The sequence below is a fragment of the Numenius arquata genome, chromosome 14, assembly GCF_964106895.1.
Source record: "Numenius arquata chromosome 14, bNumArq3.hap1.1, whole genome shotgun sequence".
Lineage (NCBI taxonomy): Eukaryota > Metazoa > Chordata > Aves > Charadriiformes > Scolopacidae > Numenius > Numenius arquata.
This window is the reverse complement of record NC_133589.1, coordinates 17588724-17608292: the sequence shown is the minus strand read 5'-3', so window position 1 is coordinate 17608292 and position 19569 is coordinate 17588724. Positions and strand designations below refer to the sequence as shown.

The following is a 19569-nucleotide window of genomic DNA, read 5'->3' as shown; positions in this document are numbered from 1 at the left end:
AAAGAGTCAAAGTCTCTTCAAGGAAAGCCCCTCTGTCGCACACCCGTACCCACTGTCACACATACCGCCCCGGTAGGGGCAGTCACACACTCGCACCAACCTGCAGATCTGTTCTTTCGGGAACCTCTCCTTTCACTCTCACCTGACAGCGACTTGCTGCGTATCCCTTTAATGTGAAATACAAATTGCTTTTCATATTTACTTCCTTGAACAGAGTGCAAATACCACGTCCCGTGGCGGAACGAGCGACTGACTGGTTCCCACAGGGTATCAGGCATAACACCACGAATTCCATATATCCACATTTTCTGGCAGGTTATCAAACTACTTAAAATCACTTACAAGTGCATTAGCTTTATAGATACAGGGACTTGAGTTTATAAAGGTAAAGTCACAATAAATGTGCTTTTGGCCTCTCTAGTCTTCAGAGCGCTTAGTTGGAGAACGATAAATACAGCGCAGTCATCACTTATAAATGAAGTTCTTGAAATAGGAATAGAGGCGAATGCATTTATGAGAAATGTGTTTTGTGAGAAAACTTATTTCTGCTTGTAAAATTTTTCATATTTATTGAATAACAGTTATGTTTTTTCAAAAGGCTTTCCCCCCCCTCTTTTCTTCCTGTGACATTTCAGAAAGTTTAGAAATGCTATTTGTGGTTTATTCTAGAAATGGTCTGCTTAAGCTCAGTGAGTCAAAATTCTAGCCCCGGCACCGGTTTCCTAAGCCTGTTTGGCTGAAATGGCCAATTTGTGTGTATTTGCTCTCAGGAGCAGTGCTGAGTTAGCAGATTTTTTTGTTCCAAGCCACTTTCGTTTTTAATTCCTTTGTCATGGCTGTTAATACCTCTGGGCATTTGCCAAGACAGAATAACCTTAGTCACTGTGTTATTCATTGGGTTACACCGCAGAGCGCTTAAGAACCCCCAGAGTGCTACACGGGGTTTGAGTCAGTCTGTTCCTGTCAGCATCACCAAACGCGTTCTCCCTGACAGATACACACTGTGTACCCGTGTGAGCACTAAGATCCATCCCAAGGCTTCCTCCCCTCAACAGATTGCTGCCAGGGCAATAAATAGAGACACAGAAGCCTCAGTCCTTCCGACGGGTGGAACTTCACTAATCCCAGAAGTCACCAACCCAAATGCCTCACAAAAACCTGCAGCTACCACGGCTACTCTTATTGCCACATAACCCATGTAGGACAAACACTTTTTTTTCCATTTGCACTGGAAAAATACATGTGAAATATCTTAGTAACATGTACTTGCAGCAAACACACCTGCACTGTGGGGGTATGGACTAATGGTAGCCATAAATCCAACGCGACTTCACAGAATCACAGAACGATATGGGGTTGGAAGGGACCTCTGGAGATCATCCAGTCCAACCCCCTGCCAGAGCAGGTCCACCCAGAGCAGGTCCCACAGGAACGTGTCCAGGCGGGGTTTGAATGTCTCCAGAGAAGGAGACTCCACCACCTCTCTGGGCAGCCTCTTCCAGGGCTCTGCCACCCTCACAGGAAAGAAGTTCCTCCTCATGTTGAGATGGAACTTTCTGTGTTCCAGTTTGTGCCCGTTCCCTCTTGTCCTGTCACTGGGCACCACTGAAAAAAGACCAGCCCCATCCTCCTGACACCCACCCTTTAAGTATTTATAGGCGTTGATCAGATCCCCCCTCAGTCTTCTCTTCTCCAGACTAAAAAGACCCAAGTCCCTCAGCCTTTCCTTGTTCAAAGGGTTCAGACCACTGAAGCTGTGCTATATGAGAAATTATTGCCATTTTTAACAGCAAGGTAATTTGCTTCTTGTTTTTGTCTTCCTGTTTGCTCAATTTTTAAAGTGCAGCCCCTGCTACAGTGGCGATGAAAGGAGTCGCTCACAGAATAAGCTCAGTTTGGAAGCAGTTTCTGGGGAGCCTGAAGTGCTACTGCAGGTAGCCCAGCGCTGAGCCCACAGCCACAGCTGCTGCTGCGAATCTCCTCTGCTTTACTCACTGCCCTGAAGATGAAAAGAGTACGGTGTTTCAAAGGTAGGACTCCTTGGCCTCAAGCTAAATGTTCCTCTAAAGACCACCGTGCTCTAAAATACGAAATTAATTTTATTCTGTTTAGTACATACTGTGAACACCCGCCTAACCTCATCTAATGTGAGCCTGCGAACTCCCAGAGTACTCTACTCACTGCTTCACATAGAGCTGGGTTTAGACCATTAAAACCACTCTTAGTCCACCATGGAGTTGAACTGGACGGCCTTGTTTCCAGCTCAAAACACAAGCAGGACAGATGCAGCTCTCCACTGCTGAATGAAAGCGGAGGCATAGTAACCCATTTGCTGAGGTCTTTTAATGCACTGCTTTGTGCTAAGGGAGGTTTTCATTTTATTTCTGACAGAAGAGCACATTTTCCACCTGCAAGGTACCCAAGACAGCAGCACACTTACCTGTACCAGGTGTATTTACCCTGAGAGAGGGGAGGCGTTAGCCCTGTCCTTTGGCACTGGCCATGGAAACACCACCCAGCGCCCCCCATTCACAGGGGGACACCTGCCCTTGTATCACAGCATTTACATCACGCCCGAAAGCAAGGAGCCATATACCTGAGCTCCATCAGCCTCACACAGGCTGCACAGGCACAAACACACATCAGGGACATCTCATGGACTGTTCTAGGGTGAGAACTGGGCTTTCCCAATGCTTCCTCCTGGAATTCCCCTCTCCCCCACTCACGGGGCAGCTCAAGGAAATTGTGTGCAATGCAGCTGAGCAGTAGGCTTGCATTTTTGGCAATAAAAATAGGAAGCTTTTCTATCAAGCTGCATTTGCGCGCAAGGAAAGAAAGGAAAGAGTTTAATTGCATCCCCCATCCTAAGACAGGAGGATCTGCTGCTGGTCCCTCCGCCCTCTGCATTCACAGGTGACAAAGTCTATGCCAGAGCCATGGCTCCAGGGGGAACAGAGACCTGGATTTTAATACTAGCCCCACCAGCCCGGGAGCTGACTGCACGCCTAAAATATGTACTTTTTTCCCAAAATAAACATTTTTAAAATTTCATTTCCAATATGATTTCATACTGGCAGTATTTTCCTCAGTGACAGGTACGGCTCAGAACAGAGCAGGAAAACACTGAAACATCGACCATTTACATCCCCCTTGCAACTACCCTCAAACCCCTGCAAAACCTCTCCAATTAATTTCCTCTGCTATTTAAAGTGCTAGAATTTAGTAGAAAACCGAAGGTTGCCTACTTTTACTGTTGCTCTTTGGGTGGTGTCATGGTTTTGGCTGGACTAATGGCTTTCCAAACTCTCTTTTTCGTCTGGTGGGTGCTAGAGCTGAGACCGAGCTGAGAGCATCCAGAACAAGCTCCGAGGCCAAGAGGGAGGAATGCGGCACCTCACAGCATGGCTTGAGGAGGTGACCGGGCCGAGCACCTGGAAAAGACGAAACACAACCAATAAAGTAGGTGCCCCTTACTCAAAATAGGACTGTGGAGATTAGAAAGAGAAGCATTTCTACTGAAAACGCAGGGTCTGGCATCTGGTTAGAAAAAATAATTACCTTATAGGCAGATAGAGGAATGGAGGGCTCGCCTTTTTTAATCATGTATTTGACTGGGATATTTCTTGAAAGAGAAAATTCCCAGATTTGTAAAGTAAGGCTCTTGGAGCATTTTCACCCTAACTCTTCGCCTGGGCGTACCACAGAACCCAAGCCACTGATGTTACAGCCAGGGAAACCTGGGGCTGACTGAATATATTGTCATCGCTCCCAACTTAGTTATTTTTCCCTTCTGGCAAACGGAGGAAACCCCAACGCCCCGCATGAGGGTTTACCTCGTCGCCTGTGGGAGGTGAGGCGGCCATGGTAGCACGCCAGGCCCTGAAGATGGGACAGCCCATCCTCCCTGAGGCCAGCGCTGACCCAGACACGTCGGCATCGCCCACACAGAGCCGGGCCACAGCTCGTTATCGAAACAACGCGTTTTAAAAGTATTTCTTTCCATCTTTTCTAGTCATAGAGGCCGTCTTGGCTCGCTGCCGCCCTGACAGGAGCCGGCGGGGGCGCTGCGCCGCCGCCGGCCGTCAGGGGGCGCGATGGGCGGCCGCCCGCCGAGCGCCCGCCAAGATGGCGGCCTGCAGGGCGGCGGGGGCCGCGGGCGGGGGCTGCGGGCGGCGGCGGCGGCCGGTGCCGGGGCAGGCGGTGGTGGCCGCAGCGCTGGCGGCGCTGGGCTGGCTGCAGGCGGCGCGGGGCGCCGGGTGAGTGTCCGCGCGGGTGACCGGGGCGGTGACAGCTCTGCCGTCCCCGAACGGGTGGGCCCCGTGGGGGGTCCTTTCCTGGCCGCTCCTCACCGGGGACGGTGGCCGGGTGCCGCCGGGCCGGTGGCCCGAGGTCGGCTGGGTGGTGCGGGGACTGAGCGGGACAGCTCCCCCTTAAGGCGGGGTGGGTTACAGCGGTACCGGGACTCCCCGGGGGCAGGGGGAGACGCGGGGACCCGGGATGCCGGTGAGGCCTCTGCCAGCCCAGGCCCGGTAGGTCTCATCCCACCGCCCAGGTGTCACGGGTGGAGCGATGCACCTCACCTGTAGAGAGAAGCAGTGATACATTTATTGATCTAAACCAGGGATTTAACGAAGTTTGATATGCGACAGTGCTTTAACAAGACTGGGTGGCGGGGGGCACTGGGTTATTTACCGTAGGGAGGACAGGGTCAGACGGAGCTGTCAGGGAGGTGTCCCCAGGAGTCGAGGTTCAGAGAGGACCCCCTGGCTTTCCAAACTCCTTCTCGGAGAGGAGTCTGGTGCAGCTGGATCCAATCCTGGCCCCAGATTTGGTCGATGCTTTATGTCTTATATGCGCAATCAATCCTTCCGATCACTTAGCTCAGATTTCAAAGTTCAGCGTGCTGTTAGTCGCTTACTGAAGGTCTGCTGCAGCAAGGGATCTCTGGATCTCGAGGAGGAACCTTGAGCGGTGTCCCCGCTTAAAGGAAGATCCTGGCGTGCAGCCACTGCCGTGCAGGAGAGCTCCAAGGGCTCTTGGGCTGCTCAGTAATTATGGGGGTGAGATGATTGACCTATAGTCATATTTCATATTTGCATATCGACCACAGTACCAGCATTGCTCAAGTTAGCCCTTGGCTACTGTCTCCCCAAACGCACGTTGAGCTGGATGGAGCCATCATGACCAGATGCACCCATTGTGACCACCACGGGTGGTTATGGCTTGGGCAGGGTTACAGGAGATAAAGGTCAGGTTGGCGCCTGGGGGGGAAGCACAGCGTAACACCGAGCTGCAGACACGCTCTGCCAGGGCAACCTTGGGGCAACCGGATTGTCTCCTTGCAGGAGCCCCTCCAGCGACCCGCTGCTGCAGCCCTATTTCCCCTCCCTGCACGGCCCTCGGCACCACCACAGGCATGTCAGAGACTGTCAGCCCCTCAAGTACGGCAATGTAACACACGAAGCTTGGCCCAGCGACAACAGGACGGGTGGCCCGGTGGCTACCACCAGAACATTTGTTTCTTACATCCCCCCGGATGGCGAGAACCGCAAGGTGGTCTATGGCCACTTCACTTTCGTGAGGAACCCCCTGAGGACCTTCTCTGTGCTAGAGCCAGGGGGCACGGGAGGCTGCCAGGCTCAACGCAGAGCCACCGTGGAAGAGACCGCAAGGCTCAGGAAGTGTCTGGTGGCCCAGAACGGTGGGTACTTCAACATGGAAACTGGAGCGTGCCTTGGGAACGTTGTGAGCGATGGAAAGCTGGTGAGAAACTCTGGAGGCCTGCAAAATGCTCAGTTCGGCATCCGGAAGGATGGCACCATGGTGTTTGGGTAAGAACTGGGAGGTGTTTGGGTAAGAATTGGGGGATGTTTGGAGAGCGCTCTCTTACACAGAATCACAGAATGATATGGGGTTGGAAGGGACCTCTGGAGATCATCCAGTCCAACCCCCTGCCAAAGCAGGTCCACCCAGAGCAGGTTGCCCAGGAATGTGTCCAGGTGGGGTTTGAATGTCTCCAGAGACGGAGATTCCACCACCTCTCTGGGCAGCCTCTTCCAGGGCTTTGCGACCCTTAAAGTAAAAAAGCTCCTCCTCATGTTTAGATGGAATTTTCTATGTTCCAGTTTGTGCCCGTTCCCTCTTGTCCTGTCACTGGGCACCACTGAAAAAGACTGGCCCCATCCTCCTGACACCCTCCCTTTAAGTATTTATAGGCGTTGATCAGATCCCCCCTCAGTCTTTTCTTCTCCAGACTAAAAAGACCCAGCTCCCTCAGCCTCTCCTCAGCAGAGAGATGCTCCAGGCCCCTCATCATCTTTGTAGCCCTCTGCTGTCCCCTCTCCAGCAGTTCCCTGTCCTTCTTGAACTGGGGAACCCAGAACTGGAGACAGTACTCCAGATTCGGTCTCATCAGAGCAGAGGGGCAGGATGACCTCCCTCCACCTGCTGGCCACGGTCTTCTTGATGCATCCCGAAGCTCTCCTCCCCAGAGGAATCTCTGAGGTGGGAAGCACTGCCCAGGCACTGCCTCCTCGGCCTCTCCCGGTTAGGGTAGAACCACTCTTTGAATGCTGAAGTTAGGGATGTCCTGCCTTTACCCCACTGAGCTGTCTCTCTGGGCATTGGCTTTTTTTCCTAGGGTGAAGAGAAGCTGGATAAGTTACTCTGGTCACCTCTGCTTAGGTTCCTGCGTCTCCTCTCCCAACATGCAGCAGGTACACTTGATTATGGTAGAAGGGGGAACAGATCTCTGTCCTCCCCACCGAGGAGAGGCAGAGTGGACTACATAACTGAATGTATAACTACATAACACAGGAACGCTGGGGTTGGAGGGACCTCTGGAGGTGCCTCATCCAAGACCCTGCTCAGCGCAGGGTTAGCCAGAGCAGGATGCTCAGGGACATGTCTAGTTGGGTTTTGAACATCTCTGAGGATGGAGACTCCACAACCTCTCTGGAGAAACCTGTTCCTGTGATTGACAACCCTTTACAGTAAAAAAGTTCGTCTTACGTTCAGTAGAAACCCAGGCATCTCCTGGATTGCCCGTGCTCTGCTGCATTGCCCTTCCAGCAGATGCCAGGATGGTGTCAGTCCCCCGTAAGTGCCAGGGTCTGTGACCATGAGGCTTTTCCCAGTAGCACACACTGTCCTGCCACATCTACCTGATCCCAGTGAGGTTGCAGCCCTGCAGCTGCACAGATCTCCGATTCCCCCCACTTGTGCCTATTCTGCTTGTGCTACTGTACAACTTCCCCTAGGCACCCACTCCCAATTTTCCAGGAGGAGGGCGAGAGCTTCCCCGTAAGTCCTCTCACCACTTCCTTATTTGTGTGCATGTGGCTGAGCTCCCCTTTTGTTTGTATTTTGTTGTTGTTTCAGGTTCTCTTGTCCATGTCACCCTGCAGCCTTCGCTTGCCAGCCTGGCCTGCCACTTCCTCCCTTGCCTGTGGGTGATTATCTCTCTCCTGTGTCATCCCCAGTTTAAAGCTCTCCTCACCAGTTGCCTCTTTGCAGACGTTACTTTTGCCTCACGTGGTTGTGTGGATGCCACCTCTGCCAGTCAGTCCTCAAGGGAGGGTTCTAGCCATATAAAAAACCAATTCTTATTGTCAACATGAGTTGTGCTACTGCGTATTGACCCACAGAATCCATCCACTGCTTCTCAAGCCCTTCCTCCTCACCAGCAGGATGGAGGAGGGGACCACCCAGGCCACCCTTGGCTGTCACCTCCAGGGCTGTGCAGGTGCTCTTGATGCACTTTGGGTTTCCCCTGGCAGTGCTGCTGGTGCCCATGGGGAAGAGCATCAGGGGACAGTAGCCTGGGAGCTGAAGAAGCTTCAGCAGCCTCCCCACAACATCCCAGATCTGAGCCCCCAGACAGGTTAGGAGATGGAGGGCTCTGTCCCCCTGCAGCCGGGAGCTTCCCCCACATCGCTCACCCACCTCCCCTGGGGCTGCTGCAGGGTTCAGGCTCCGCCAGCGCAGAGCTCCTGAACCCAGGTGGAGGAAGATGTCCCTCCTGCTGTCAGAGCTCACAGGCTTCCAGCCTTCATCGCCCCGGTGAGCAGACACCGGGTGCTCCCTCTGGGCGTTGCGGGGCTCAGGGGTTTGTTTCTGCAGGCTGTTAGGGAAGGTCTGTCCACCTCTGTCTCATCCTCCCTGCTGCTGTGTGGCATCCAGACCTGGGGCTCCTTGTCTCGGCAGCATAGCTCCTCAACCAGCACACACTAGGACACCATTTCCGTTGGCTCCAGCTTCAGCAAGAGGCACCAGGGATCCCAGCAGCCCAAATTCTGGAGCTCTGCCTTCTCCCTCCACAGCTCGGGCTGGGTGTAGTTGTAGAAGTAATTGCTGGAGGCTGTCCCCTGTGGTGTGTCACCAGAGTGGACCACAGCCACCACCCTCTGCAGAACTTCTAGCTCCCCACTGCATCTCAGCTGCTGGGATGTGGTCCCAGCCTGGTGGTTATATTGGCCTCTTCCTGGTAGTAGGTGGAGGGGTGTGACACTCCCTAATCAGCTGGAGACAGGAGCTCAAAGCGCCCTTTGATGAGGAATAGCTGAGTGAGGGACCGTTAGGGCTTGCTGGTAGTAAAGGCCCCTGGTAGCTGCCGTTTCCCAGCAGCAGTGGGCAACCTGAAGGTCCTAGAAGGGTTCCCAGAGGTCCTTCTGGTGATCTCAAGATTGAGAAGCCGTTTGGAAGCTGCTTCATGTTGGCTGATGTTCTCCACCCTTCTGTTAGCCTACTCCCATGTGCCTTCAGACCTCAGCAGGGGTCCCCACAAGGCCACACTGACTGTACCAAGCCAGGGCTTTAGTGTGCAGCCCCGATAACCATGGCCTTAATTTCCATGCCGGAGGGGCTGGCGGAGTTGGTGACATCTGCTTTAGTGAGGAGGCCTCCAAGGGGACCAACAGCAACTGCGAGGTCACTGTTGAGTCCTCAATCTCAGCCCTGCCCTGGCAGGACTCCCCGTGTTAAATGCGGGCATGGCACCGTGTGAGTCGATGTCTGCTTGGTGTCTTCGTGGCTTCCAAAACACCACACTAGGAATAGTTTTGCTGTAAATAATTTGGTCTCTGAGGGTGGTGGGAAAGTGGTTCACGATTGTCCCTGTCTCACTGTGTCGTGATCAGCGGGAGGGTGCACCAGGGGCACGTTGTTGCCCCCCACCGAGCAAAGGTGCTGCCTCTGCCACCGAGACCGGGGATGGGTAATTGCAGGCTTTAAAAGTGACAGTTGATTAGTTTATGCGCAAGCTCTTGGCCTATTTGATCCATTTTCAGGAAAGCTGTGTTCCTTTTATCTTTGTGTTCCCTTCCCCTCGGTAAAGGGATTTCTTTTTGTGTGTTTTCAAGTATTTTCTATTGCGCTTCTCTACGAAGCATGAAGCTTCGTTCGGCTGCAGTCGTGGATACCGAAAACCCAAAAGTTGAGCCTCGGGCTCTCACAAGCCCTGACTGGAGCACGTAGAGCAGTGGGTTTTAAACCAGAACCCACAGCTAGAGCTCACAGCGATCGCGCAGCTGCTGAGCCCCGGCCTCTGCTGCTCTCCCCTCCTGGCACCTACAAACATCACTGAGCATCAGGCTCTGGTGTTCCTCTAATTCCCGAGAGAAGAATATCCCTTGGGAAGTACCCCACAGTGGCATTTCCAATCACGGAAATGGTTGTTGAACTGTTCAGTGGAGGGTTTTGCTGTCTGTAAGAGCGGAGGAAGCTCTTGCCCAGCCGGCGGGGAGCAGGTAGCAGCCAGCAGCATCCTCCCCTCCGTGCAGCTGCAGGCAGAGTGGCGGCTGTTGCTGAAGACCCTCTCAAAAGCTGTTTGGTGTCACCGTTTGCAGGATGGAAGTTGACAGACAGCAAGATGTTCCAGCTGCTTCCACAGATCCCTGAGTGTTTGGCCATGGCTCTGCCTTTATGTGCTGCCAGGTGCTTTCTGCCATTGTTTGTCCTGGCTGAGGTGCACTGGCCACACTGTTGGCAGGCGTTGTTTGATGCACAGTGGCCTGGGACCATCGTTAGCAGTGGTTTTGTGCAGATTAGCGGAGAACAGGGCCCACTCTGGCTGCTGAATTGGTGTTTCGCACTGGTTGGCCTCTAGTTTTGGCTGTAGGTAGCCTTCATCCAGCCTCCTCCTCCTCTTCTCCCTGCTTCTGGAGCCTGTTGGCAGCCGGAGAGGCTTTTCCACGCCACTGCTGTGGCTGTGGGTAACCCCTCCTGCTCTCTCTTTCCTAGTTACCTGTCCGAGGAAGATGTCTTGGATCAAGCAAACCCTTTTGTGCAGCTTGTGAGTGGGGTAGTTTGGCTCCTAAGAGACGGAGAAGTGTACGTCAGTCAGAGCCAAGTGGCTGAGTGCGGGGACGTTCAAACCACAGGTAAATATTGCAAAGCCTTGCTGCGGCCTGGGCACAGATCGTCCTTCCGATGGGGCTGTTGGAAGGAGGGGTAGCAGCAGGAACCGGGTTGTCTCATTGCAGATTGCTACTCGCTTAAAAGGTCCAAATTTCTTCTGTGCTGCTTTACCCCGAGTCTGTGGCGAGTGCAGTACAAGAAATAGGCTGCTGTTCAGGACTGTTGGAGACAGAATTTCATAGAATCATAGAATGGTTTGGGTTGGAAGGGACCTTAAAGCCCATCCAGTCCCTCCTCCTGCCCTGGGCAGGGACACCTCCCACCAGACCAGGTTGCTCCAAGCCCCCTCCAACCTGGCCTCGAACCCCTCCAGGGATGGGGCAACCACAGGAAAGAATTTCTTCCCGATATCTAATCTAAATCCTGAAATCTAATCTAATTTGCTGAGGACTTTAAAGTGGTGTTAATCAAACTCAAAGCAGATGCCTCTTACAGGAGTTTAAAACTGAGGGCTTGTGAATCCCCTTCTTTGTCCCTCTGCCAGTCAAAAACTTCCCAAGAATCCTGGAAACGTTATTCCTGGGTGGGTTTGGATGAACAAGAGGAGCCTGGGCTCTTGTTCTCCTTGTGTTTCAGTTCAGATGAGCTCCTCGCTGGGCGCTGTTTTGCGGACAGCTGTGTGTAAATGGCCTTTTCTGTCACCCAGCTGGTGCGTGAATTCTCCCCTCTCCTGCGCAGGAACCTTTGACAAGTTCATCAACGTGATATCGGCCAGGACGGCGGTGGGACACGACAGTCAGGGGCAGCTGGTCCTGGTTCACGTGGACGGACAGACAGAATCCAGAGGGTAAGGCCAGGGCTGCGGGGAGGTCTCGGGGCAGGGACAAGATCGGTCCCTGGAACTGCAGGGACTCTGTGGCTATCGGTGATTTGCTTTAAGGCAGAGACTTGCAGAGCTCAGGAGGTCGGTTGAAGACACTGCTGTTTGGCGTCTTTGTGGCAGAACCAGAAAGGCTAACGCAGCCTCCAGGCAGCGAGTCAGCACAGCTGGGATGGGAGAGGGATGGGAGAGGAAGAGAGGAAGGTCCCTCTCCTCATTCTGCTGAGGAGAGGGACCAAGCTCCCGCTATAGCAGTTTCATTGACATCAAACAGCAGGGATGAGCAATGAACCGTTTGCTTTCGCAGGGTCAACCTCTGGGAAATGGCTGAATTTCTGAAGAAGCAGGGAATCATCAATGCCATCAACCTGGATGGCGGAGGGTCTGCAACGCTGGTCTTAAATGGGACCCTCGCAAGCTACCCATCTGAGCACTGGTAGGTGCTGGTTGCGCCAGTAACCGCGTGACTCCCGTTAGCGCCGGGGCTCCGTCCTACCCCGTGGGGCTCCGTCCTACCCTGCAGGGCTCCGTCCTACCCTGCAGGGCTCTGTCCTACCCCACAGGGCTCCGTTCTACCCCGCAGGGCTCCATCTTACCCCATAGGGCTCCATCCTACCCCACAGGGCTCCGTCCTACCCCACAGGGCTCCGTCCTACCCCACAAGGCTCCGTCCTACCCCACAAGGCTCTGTCCTACCCCACAGGGCTCCGTCCTGCCCCATAGGGCTCCATCCTACCCCACAGGGCTCTGTCCTACCCCACGGGGCTCCGTCCTGCCCTGCAGGGCTCCATCCTACCCCACAGGGCTCCATCCTACCCCACGGGGCTCCGTCCTACCCCACGGGGCTCTGTCCTACCCCACAGGGCTCCGTCCTGCCCCACAGGGCTTCATCCTACCCCACAGGGCTCCGTCCTACCCCACGGGGCTCCGTCCTACCCCGCAGGACGCGGTCCTACCCCGCAGGGCTCCGTCCTGCCCCACAGGGCTTCATCCTACCCCACAGGGCTCCATCCTACCCCACGGGGCTCCGTCCTACCCCGCAGGACTCGGTCCTACCCCGCAGGGCTCCGTCCTACCCCACAGGGCTCCATCCTACCCCACGGGGCTCTGTCCTGCCCCATAGGGCTCCATCCTACCCCTCTGCGCTGCCTCGGAGTCACTCTCCATTGCTGGGAACTCACAGTGTAAAGCCAAGTGACTAGTTTTAAGGGAGAGAGCGACTCTAAAATTTAAAGCGATTTAGTAAACTATGTATTTTTTCCCTTTAGTCATCCGAGATTAAAGTTGAGCTGCTTTCAGACACGCAGCGAAGTGGTTTGACGTGACAGAGGGGCCTGGTGTGGGAATCAGATAAGGAAGCAGCTCTGAGACGGGGAGATTCAGTGCTGCACGTTCCCAGGAATTAGCAGAGATCTGTCAACAGCATATTGGTGTGGAAGTGAAACGCTGACTTGGAGACCCTGCCCTGCCTTACGTAGAATATTTTACTTTAAATTTAACTTTTCAGTCAGAAATGATGAAGGGATTGAACATGAAGAGATTTAAAACGCAGTTTGCAGTCTGACAGCTGAAAGCCAAGCGTTGCTATAACTGCAGTGATGTCACTTACAGCAAAGCAAATAATATTCAAGAAAAGGCGTGTTGAACGCCAAAGTTAGGGAAGCCGGGTCTGCCTAAAGGGGGTAGCTTTCTGTAATTCCGTGTCTGAAGTGACTCCTATCCGATAGGAGTTAACACTTAGTTAAAACATTGACTCCGATCTAGTTTTATAGTTATATTTTGCCATTATTAATGTTCTCCTTTGCCAACGGGAATCAGGATGAAAATTTGTGGGTTGTATCGACCGGTTTCACGTCAGGCTGGAGCAGCACGGTGCTTGCCTGCCTGACGGGGCACGTTTTCTGTCCCCAGCTCCTTTGACAGCATGTGGCGCTGCCCTCGCCGCATCTCGACCGTCCTGTGCGTCCACGAGCCCGCCTGCGAGCCCGCCGACTGCAGCGGCCACGGGGACTGCGTGGCAGGGGCATGCCGCTGCACCGGGGACTTCTGGAGAGGCCCAGCCTGTGACATCTTGGACTGTGGCCCTTCCAACTGCAGCCTGCGCGGGGTCTGCACCGACGGTGAGTCCCTGCGGTGGGCAAAAGGCTTAACACGAGTTGGGTGGGTGCCCATGGGCAGCTGCGGGGCCGTGTATACACGGGGACTGTCACTTACCTGCCTGCAAGGCACCACTGTGCGCAGTCCTGGCCGCTTCACGGGGTCTGTTCCCGCTCTGCTGTGATGAAACGTAGCTCACCTGAACTGGTACCGGCAGCAGCTGCTTCCTTCACTGTGGAAAGGGCTTTGGTGAGGCCTCCCAGCCCTTGGAGCCCCGGTTTTTAGGGCTTTAGCCCTTTAGCCCTCTGGAAGCCAGCTGGTGCTGTGCGCCTCGGCCCTCCTCTTACCTTGTGGCTGCTTATAGGGCTGCTCCCCGCCTTTCCCCAGCAGTGGAGATGGTCAGAACACGCTGACTTTGGGAGGCAGCAGCAGGGCTGGGCTGGGACTCCTGTCTGGAAACGGGACCTGTACTAGGACTTGACTTCATATTCCATGTCTGAGTTTCCCGGGGTTGTGTGCCCAGTTGGTTTGTCAATCCGCTGATGGGAAGGGCTGTGTGACAAAGCAGCTGAGTCCTGTCCCCTCCCCTTATTGCTCCCTGACTCTCCTACTTCACAGTTTTCACAAATGAGCAATTTCTGCTCTTCCGTAAACTCGTTTTGACTCTAGGGACTGCCATAATGTATCCTCTGGTCCGGCTTCTGCTCTTCTCTGCCTGCTCAGTCCCATTTTCCTGTGTCTGTGTCACCTCCCAGATGGGCCCCGCGGCCGAGTTGACACCAGCGGGGTGACTGGGCAGAGCTCAGGGGGTACAGGCGCTGCTAACAGCCAACCCAGAGCTAATCTCGCCAAATCCCGGCGGTGGGACGTTCTGCCGAGTTTGGCAGCTGCAGTGGGTGGGTGTTTGATCCCAACCTGTGCCTGAGTTCAGGATTCCCCTTCTGTGGGTTCCCTGACCGAGGCAGGGACAATTAAAAGGGCACCCCAAGAGGCAGAGGCTCCTCGTTTTCAGTTCCTGCTATTTCTAAGTCTTTCTCCGCTGTTGTTAACGCCCGGTTGTGTGTGTTTGCGCAGCCGGATGCCTCTGTGACGCTGGCTGGACCGGCAGCGACTGCAGCGAAGGTAATGCTGATTCCCGCTCCCCTTCCTTGTAGCCAGAGAAAGGATTGTGCGAGCCGCTGCCTGCGGCGGCGGTGGCTCCCCGAGAGGGAGCCGTGAAGGGCCAGGCTACTCAGCGTGAGTTTAATTGCAGCCTGAGCATCTTAATAGTGGCTGGGGCGAAGCACCGGGAGCCCTTGCTCCAGGCACAGACTCGCCTTCTGTTCTCTGAGCGCTCCCCGTGTCAGTGCCGGCTCCGTGGGTCCGAGGTGGGGTGGGATCTCTGCCTGTGGAAGCAGGGCCCTGAGGAGAGCTCTGCTTGTCTCCCGTAGCTTGTGCCAGCGGTTTCTACGGGGCCGCCTGTGCCCAGAAATGCCTGTGCCGGAACGGTGGCTCCTGTGACCCCGTGCACGGAGCCTGCTCCTGCCCGGCTGGGTACTACGGCACCGGCTGCGAGCAAGGTAAGGGCTGCTCCGAGGAACAGCCTGGGCTGGGGACAGGGGTTTGTGTCACCTTTGAGCCACCCCTTGTAGGCAAAGCGAGCGGGAGTTCTGCCTGAACTTCACAGCTGGAGCGTCACCTCCCAGCTCCCAAGGGCTGGCTGCCCGACCCAAGCTGGCTAAAAAGAGCAGGGAGCAGAGGGGAAAGAGCGTTTTTCTTCATCATTAGGAAACTGTGGAGCCCTGTTTAGTCTCTGCCCCAAAGATCTGCGTTGTTGCTGAAGCTCACGAGCGTAGAACACGTCGACTAGCCCTCGCGTGAGGGGGTTGCACCAGGCCCTGCCCGTAGCCCAGGCTCCGGCTGATCCAAGTCAGCGACTGTGAAATGTCCAAAGAACCATCCGTTCTGGCTGACAGCCTTCCAGCTCCGGCTGTGCCTGTGCCGGTGACAACGGAGCCAACGATGCTGTCGATTGTGTCACCCCTCCAGCTTTTCTGAAGTACTGGAGCCCCCCTGCATCCGACTGAGCAGCCTGCTCTGGTGACAGCACAAGTTAATTACCGTGAGGGTGTAAAACGTCTCATGATGCTTTGTTCTCAGCCGGGGAATGCTCCTCCAGCCCCGTCCCCCTCTGACAACATCTTCTCTGTGAAGTAAACAAAATCACAGCAGTTATCTGCAGTTTGGTGCTTTCGGGCTGGAGGATGGGGGGGGGACGACAGGAAGCTTCGTCAGGCTGCAGGAAACACGGGACCCCGACCTCTCAGCGCAGCCAGAGCCTGGAGCGGGGGGGGGGGAGCTCGTACTCACACACGAGTCCTTGAGTCCGGTTAGGAATGGGCCGCTGATGCCCCCCTCCCTGCTTCCGAGCCAACAGCGGGGCTGTGGCTCAGGTGCGCGGGGAGAGAAACGCACGGGGAGCGAGGCGGGCAGAGATTGTGCAACGGGAACACCCCGTGAGACGTAGGTGAAGGCTGAGCCTCTCCCACAGCTCCGAGGGCGCCCACCCTTCCCGACACTGAGCTGGGGGGGGGCAGGGGAGCTGCGGTGATGGACTGGGTGGTTTCGAAGCAAGTGGAGCTCTAACGGCAACAAACTTCTCTGTGCTGGATTCCCCAGAGTGTCCCATGGGCTGGTACGGGCCGAACTGCCGGGAACAATGTGCGTGTGAACACTCGTGTCCCTGCGACCGGGAGACGGGCAGCTGCAACGTCACCTTCCCGTGGGCAGTGCAGGAGCAGCTGAACAAAGGTACCGCTGGACACGCTGCTCCTGTTTTTAAACAAAAGTGGGAAGAGCAGCTTTGGGGCATAATGTTCCCTTTGCTCAGTTATCACCTCACTTAAACTTGCTCTTTTTCCATGGAATTTTACACCTTCCCCCCCCCACACACACACTGCTTTTCTTCCCTCTTTTCTTTGTTTTCCAGCTGGGCGGTGTTTGGCTTCCCAGAGTAAGGGAAGGAGCCAAGACAAGTTCTCTCTGTCAGAGTAAGTGTGTAATTCTCATCACACGCGTGTGTGCGCACACACCCCGAGCCGCTGCTCTCATTGCTGAGACCGATGAGACGGTCTCACCCCCCTCCTGGCTGCGGGGCAGGGAAGGCTGGGGACCTGCTGCTCCTCCAAAGCATCTGTGGTCTGGTGACCTGGGCTGAGCGACACAGGACTAACTTCCCTTCCAATGCTGGGGAGAATTCCCCTTTTAGAAGACTCTAGTGTCTGAATTCATGAAAATATTCACTTTACAGCCAGCCAGGCTCTGTGGGATTCATAGATTCATAGATTGGTCCAGGCCGGAAGGGACCTCCAAAGGTCATCTAGTCCGACCTTCCCGCAGTCAGCAGGGACACCCCCAACTAGACCAGGTTGCCCAGGGCCTCGTCGAGCTTCACCTTGAATATCTCAAGGGAAGGGGCCTCAACCACCTCCCTGGGCAACCTGTTCCAGTGTTCCACCACCCTCATGGTAAAGAACTTTTTCCTAATATCCAATCTAAATCTCCCCTTCTCCAACTTAAAGCCATTGCCCCTCGTCCTGTCACTGCAGGCCTTTGGAAACAGACCCTCCCCAGCCTTCCTGTAGCCCCCCTCAGGGACTGGAAGGCCGCTATGAGGTCTCCCCGGAGCCTCCTCTTCTCCAGGCTGAACAACCCCAGCTCCCTCAGCCTGTCCTCATAGCAGAGGTGCTCCAGCCCCCTGATCGTTTTGGTGGCCCTCCTCTGGACCTGCTCCATCAGGTCCATGTCCTTTCAAGGTCTCGGTGTTTTCGAGCCTTGCCAGGTGCAGGGATGAGGAGGAGCGAGACCCGGGCACTTGACCCAAGCTGCCGACAGGGTTATTTCATACCATGAACGTCACATTCAGTATAAATTAGGAAGTTTGCTGAGGAGTTCTCTCTCTCTCCCCCTTGATGGCTGCCACCCTGAGAACTCCTTGTCCCGGTGCCGGAGCCCTGAGCCCTCCCCTTCCTCCCAAAGCCACAGCGCTCGCAGGGTCCCACGTTTGCAGGTCGAGAGCTGTTTCTCATGGGGATTTTTCTCATCCGACAGAAAAGCCTGGCTCTCCATGACCTGTGTCTTGGCTCTGCTTCTGGTGATCAGCGCCATGGGAAACGTGGGCCTTCTTCTCAAGGCCAGGTCAGAGAGGCAGCAGGAGAGCGGCGATTATCTCTACCACCCGCTGAGGGAGATGAACGGGGAAGCCGGTCACGCCTCCACCTCCTGCGAGACGGACGATGCTCAGGACCAGAGCCAGGCCCTCCTTCAGAGCCCCGGATGAGGGGAGAGGAGGTATTTCACCCCACACCTCCTGCTGCCCCTCGGGAGTGTGACCCAGGAACAAGATTCCATGGTCCCGGAGACCCCCTGCTTCCGGCCCAGCCCTGCTGAGGACGTGCCCAGCTTCCCTCCCTCCTGCTGCTCCAGCCACGGCAAACAAGGCTGCCTAATTAGTAGCCACGAGAGGACACAGGGCACAAGCCAGAGCGGATGAGGGAATTCCGCAGCAGGAAGGGAAATGGGCTGGTTCCCTCCAGTGGTTGAGAGAAGCAGGTGAGGAACAAAAGCCGTGGGCAGTTGAGAGAGGTCCCCTCTCACCTGAGCAGCCGTAAATATTTTTAAGGGGCAAGACAAATCTCCTGGAGCATAAAGCTGGCTTTAAGGATGGTGTAGTCTTTAACTGTCTGCCCTTCCCTGGTAAGCTCAGACTTTTGGCATAAAACTGAAAAAAAAAAAAGTTGTTTTAAACTGTTGAAGGAGGTGCAGGGCACAGTAAACCACAGCACCCTCCTTCTGGCCCCAGGGTTGGGGCTTCCTTGCACCTGACTTTCCTCACCCGGCCTGTGCCGAGTGGCTTCTACTGAATCCTCAGTCCCAGGAGTGCATTTTTAGTTAAAAAAAAAAAAAAAAGAAATTAATTCTTGCATTCTCTTGTACCCCCCAGGGGCTGGCGTGCCGTGCCCAGCTGCGGGGGCTGCCATAGAGATACCCCCTTCCTGGGCTCCCCCAGGAAAGGGGGATCCGGCAGCAGCCTGGAGAAGGGCAGGGCGAGGAGACCTATGGTGGGACTGGGGTCACTCTGTCCTCAGCCACGGGACGTCCCGTGCAGCCCCCGGAGCTGCCCTTCCTCCTCCTCATCCTCCTCCTCGGGAACCGCTGCCGGCAGCGAGCCGGGCCACCCTCAGTACATCCAACCACCCAACATCCTGAACATCTCGGCTGGCTGGAAATCAGGCATTTTACCGGGATACAGCCTTGGACGTTGCATTTTAAACCCAAACAAAGAGATGTGTTTGAGTTTGCTTCCACGTGAGGGAGAAGGAGCCTTTAATGCTGCAAAGGGACGGGGGGGGGGGGGTTAAAGCCTGTCTGAGCCTCAACATTTTTATGCACTCGGTTTTTAATCTCTCCACATCAAGGATATGTCATTTTTGTGCTGCTGTTGGCATCAAATCAAGCTGTAAATGGAAGATTCTATTTTTCTATTATTTACAGAACGCTATTTGAAACTTGAATAAAGTCTATTGCTAATAACTGCCTCAAACTCCGGTTCTTAACACCCCGTTGCAGAAGGGAGTCCCGGTCCTTTCCCGGTAAATCTCAGCTGGTCCTTCGAACCCTTTCTATTTGAAACAACCGACTACGTTGCAGGATGATGTGTTGCAGCAGCCCACTCTGCGGTATGAAAATTAACGAAAAATGCTGGTTCTACTGGAGAAAAAAATTAACATTTCAGTTAAAAAGTAGAAATAACCGGATCCAAGCCAGACTTACCTCTATTTTTGTGGGCAAAGGGAACACATGCTTAAATTTTCAGTCTACCACAATTTGAACAGTTGCAGGAAACAATCAGACGTGTTCTTTAAAGCTGCTTGTTTTATTTCCAAGACACGGCGACGCACGGCTCCTGCCCATCCCTCCCTGTGTGCCGCCAGGAAGCGCGTCCGCTGTCGAGCGCCAGGGTAGGAAGCCCCCCGCGTCTCCCCAGCGCGCTCTTCAGGAACATCGGGTGGGTTTTTTTTTTTTTTGGCTGAGAAAAATCAAGACTTCGATATCTAAAACTGAAGACGGCTGCAAGGGAGAGAAAGCGAGACCCTGCTTGTTAAAATAAAAATAATGCCCATTTAACTTAACAGGTAACTAAGAGCTTGGAAGTGGACGTTGATGTCATTAAAAGCCAATTAACGCCTGTCACATTC

General features: G+C 54.6%; 1 protein-coding gene across 1 annotated transcript; it reads left to right on the top strand.

The window, feature by feature from the left end:
- The first annotated feature begins 4125 nt into the window (after positions 1-4125).
- Positions 4126-18908, top strand: NAGPA (N-acetylglucosamine-1-phosphodiester alpha-N-acetylglucosaminidase). Its single transcript, XM_074158763.1, has 12 exons — positions 4126-4256; positions 5346-5831; positions 10240-10379; positions 11095-11203; positions 11544-11672; positions 13148-13356; positions 14408-14455; positions 14764-14892; positions 15992-16123; positions 16302-16362; positions 17423-17662; positions 18315-18908. Exons 1-11 carry the CDS (start codon positions 4126-4128, stop codon positions 17649-17651), a joined length of 1803 nt encoding a protein of 600 aa, XP_074014864.1. The 3' UTR covers positions 17652-17662; positions 18315-18908.
- Positions 18909-19569: the final 661 nt, after the last annotated feature.